General features: G+C 30.7%; 1 protein-coding gene across 1 annotated transcript in view; it reads right to left on the minus strand.

The window, feature by feature from the left end:
- Positions 1 to 2,844: 2,844 nt before the first annotated feature.
- LOC107477863 (indole-3-acetic acid-amido synthetase GH3.6-like) overlaps positions 2,845 to 4,014 on the minus strand; it is a 5,032-nt gene continuing 3,862 nt past the window's right edge. The window contains exon 3 of the mRNA XM_016097941.3: positions 2,845 to 3,596. Coding sequence (XP_015953427.1) covers positions 2,989 to 3,596 — 608 coding nt within the window. The 3' untranslated portion in view covers positions 2,845 to 2,988. The remainder of the gene's footprint in view (positions 3,597 to 4,014) is intronic.

Below are 4,014 nucleotides of genomic sequence, written 5' to 3' on the forward strand. Positions count from 1 at the left end.
AAATTGAATTTTATAATTTTAAGTGATAGAACTTTCAATATATACGATGATCATAAACTACCTAAGAGAGATGCTGTAATTAGAACAATTAGCATATAACAATCATTGAAATAATTAGAACAAGTAGATGCGAATGCAGTTACATATCTAGAAGTAAGAAGTTAGAACGCAAACTGAGAAACCGATCGTAGAGGAGAAGGCACATTAATAGATGAGAAAAAGCTAGCAGAGCAGAAACTCGAGGAAGGAAGAAAAGCTCACAGATCTGAAGAAAGTCTTGATGAAGGAGGAGAAGCTCAAAGGAGCAAAAACGACATTTCTGCAAGAATGTTAATAGGATTTCAAATAATTTGGTTGAGACTTTGATCACTCTATGCTTTCAAAATTAAAAAGTATAACAACTCTAGTAAATTCCTTAACAAAAAATTTTTGCAAACAGAAAACATGAAGAAGAAGATATATGCATTTCACAGTGCATGTAATACTAGGAGAAAACAAGTATTCACATGATTATATTCAATCCTAGAATTATAAAGAAATTTGGTGAAGAACTTACTCAATTTCTTCTAATCATCCCTAATTTTTGACCTAAAAATAAATTGAACAAAGAAAAAAAATCAAAACCTAGGATTAAAAAAAATAAGTAGTAGCAGTTAGCATAGAATAATCAAAACCTGGAATTAAACAAAATAAGGTCAATTAGGAGAAGAGAAGCTCGAAGAACAGAAACTAATAGAATACCTCGTAGATCGCATCAATGAAAGCAAATAAGGTGACATCAATGGAGGGGGAGAATCATTGATGAAGGAGAGATCGATGGAAGAGAAGCTCACAGAGTAGCAGCGATGTCGTTTTCAAGTTCTGTCATACCAACACAACTCTTACACGCACAGACGCACTATACTACTCTGTCTCTCATTGCAATTAGACATGGATAAGAGAAGTTGAACTTTTTAAAACTGACTTAAAACATAATAGCAGTCAAAACCGCCAGAATCATAAAAAAAGGCCGCTAATTAAAGATGAATTATGGTAGCCACATAAACCACCGTAATTCACAAATATTATGGCGCTCTTATGAGATTGTCTTAATTTTAATGTTGTTATATAACCTTTTTTTGTAGTGTAAGCGTAAAGCTTTACGTGGTAGGGTGTTACAAATCCGAAATCTAACAACTAATAAACATCCGAATTCATACTGAAAACGTCCTATATATATAAAAAAGAAACATTCAAAATGCTTGCTAAATAAACATACGAAAACTGAAAATAAAAAACATCCAAATCCAACGAAAATGTGAACCCTTAGAAAAGACAAAGAAGAAAAATTCAAAATGTTAAAACAAAACATAAGAAAAAACATCTGAAATCAACCAACCAATAAAAATGCAAAATCATACTAAAATATCAACTATATAACAAAAAAAACTTCCAAAATGTCTGCTATATAACATATGAAACCTCATCAATAAATCATATATAACCAAATAAATGAGACTACTAGAAAAAACTAAATAAAAGAGCAACCAAAACGTTTAAGAAAGAACATTTGAATATGACCTGAAAGGAACATCTACAATCTAATAACTAATAAATATCCAAATTCAGACAAAAAATTTACATTATACAACAGAAAGAAACATCCAAAATGCGTACAAAAATAAACATCCAAAACCTAACAACAAATAACTACCCACATTCATGAAACATCCAACATGCTTGTCACATAAACATACAAAACCTAACTTAAAAAATCCAAACCCAAACAATACAAACATTTAAACTAACATGAAAAAACCATCCAAAATTTTAAATATTAGATAACATACATGATCATAATGTTGACAAGGGACAAGATTAACACCCTCAACATTGTCTTCAAGAGAAGGATAATTCACAGACAAAGTGACCATATTCGAGTCCCTTTCATCAATTAATGAAGCCATTGACGCTGCAAAATTGATTGTGATCCAAATGCTCAAATGAGAACACAGGAGAATTGTGAGTTACGTTCAACGTGACTATTTTTGAGGAAGGATGGACGCTAACCACTCTTTCACAAGAAAAACAACAAGTAGTAGAGGCACCACATCTATGAGCCACGAAATACACAACTCAACGACAATGAGAACTCTAAAACGTGGTGAGATAAGTACAAACACAACAACTTCCACATTTATGAGAGTTGCAGGAGAGCTGACACACCAAGATTGCAGTGACACAACACAATCCAGGGACTAAGAGAGGCACAAAATAGCAGGAGAAAATGCTTCTACTATAATAATGGGAAGAGAGGTGAAGAGGAGAGAAAAAGAGAAAAGAAGAAGAAGAGACGTGAAGGAAAAAAAAAAAGGTGAAAGGGAGATAAAAGATAACTAGTTTTTGAAATTTTAAAATTAAATTTTTTTAAAAAGTTGACCACTATATATTAATAAGTTGGTTGCATATAAAATTAGTTTCTTATACTTTTCTTTTTTAAAATGGTACTATTATATGAAAATATTATCTTATAAAAATAATAACTAAGATGTGTGGACATATATTATTATGTTAAATAGTTTAATTAAATATATATATATATATATATACATAAATTATCTATTTTTTTTAGATATATCTTCACGTGAGTATTAGTCACCTTTATTCCAAAATAGATAGCTATGAGAAATTAGTAATTATCTATTAAGCTCTTTCACTAGATTGCATACATATATGTTCATATAATTATGTTATGTATATACTAAAATTAGTCACTAAAATTAATTATTAATATAAAATATATATTAAAATATAAAATATAAACTAAAAATAAATAAAATACACATATATTTATACATAAATATATAATGACTGATTTGAGTAGTTAATTTTATTTATAAATAATATTTTTCATGATAATAATTAAAAGAAAATTCCTTTTTTAGAACTAAACTAATATATAGTAGCTCAGTACTAATTAAGCAGCAGCATCATCATCATTATTAATTTTCATTCAAAATTGTTATTGCACCATCTCTTGTGACCAGGAACCCACTTAGGACATTTTTCACTGAAGTAGCTACACACCACTTTTGAGTTCAACAGTTCCACAATGGGAGCATATTTCACACACCGTGGTGTCTTGTACTGATTTATTGATGCACCTTGGCTCAAAGCAAAATCCATAAGCTTATCAAAAGTACCATTCTCCACAATCTTGATTTCCAACGGCCCAATAGACTCCGACACCCTTCCCTGGCGATACACGCTGTTGAGGGATTCTTCAACAGCGTGACAACATTCCTTAAACACAGACGAAGAAATATTCTTGTCTGTGTTTAGGGTTTGTTTAGTATGCGTGTTGATCTCCCAGAACAAGACGTAGTGTCCTGGGATGGTGGAAGTGTCCACGCAGCTTGTGTATTCTGTGACCGTTGCACCGAATTGTTTGAGGTGGTTTGCACCGCTCTTGACGGCGTTTTGTAGCTCGACTTCGTCGGTTTTGTCGGAATCTATGCTCAGGACGACGTTCTTTCTACAGACGAAGTTGAATTGAGGAGCCTTGTTCTTGAATCCTGCTACACGGAGTATGTCACCAACTCGGTACCTATAGAGCCCTGAGCAAAATTGCATAATATTATTTAATTATTATTGTAAGAAGTTTATCAAAATAAACTAGATTTTATGTAGAAAACATTTTTTCATTAGAAAGAAGAACAAAAAGATATTATCTTGTAGTGAAAATTAGCTTTTGTTTAGAAGAATGGATAACATAAGCAGCATAATAAACTCAAATATTTTTGTCAGTCACAAAAAAATCTCATTATCTCTTTCTGAAAAGATTAATATATAGTACATCTGCTTTAGTTTTAGGAGCCTCCAAAATATTATAAATTATGTTACATGTCCAACAGTTTTATAATCAACATATTTTTAACATAAGAAAAGAAAAAATCAAGTAATTAAAATTTTTTTATTTATTTTTTGAAATAGAGTAAAAATGAGAATATAAATTACATGTTAACTAAAAAATAG

The sequence above is a fragment of the Arachis duranensis genome, chromosome 3 (genome assembly GCF_000817695.3).
Source record: "Arachis duranensis cultivar V14167 chromosome 3, aradu.V14167.gnm2.J7QH, whole genome shotgun sequence".
NCBI lineage: Eukaryota > Viridiplantae > Streptophyta > Magnoliopsida > Fabales > Fabaceae > Arachis > Arachis duranensis.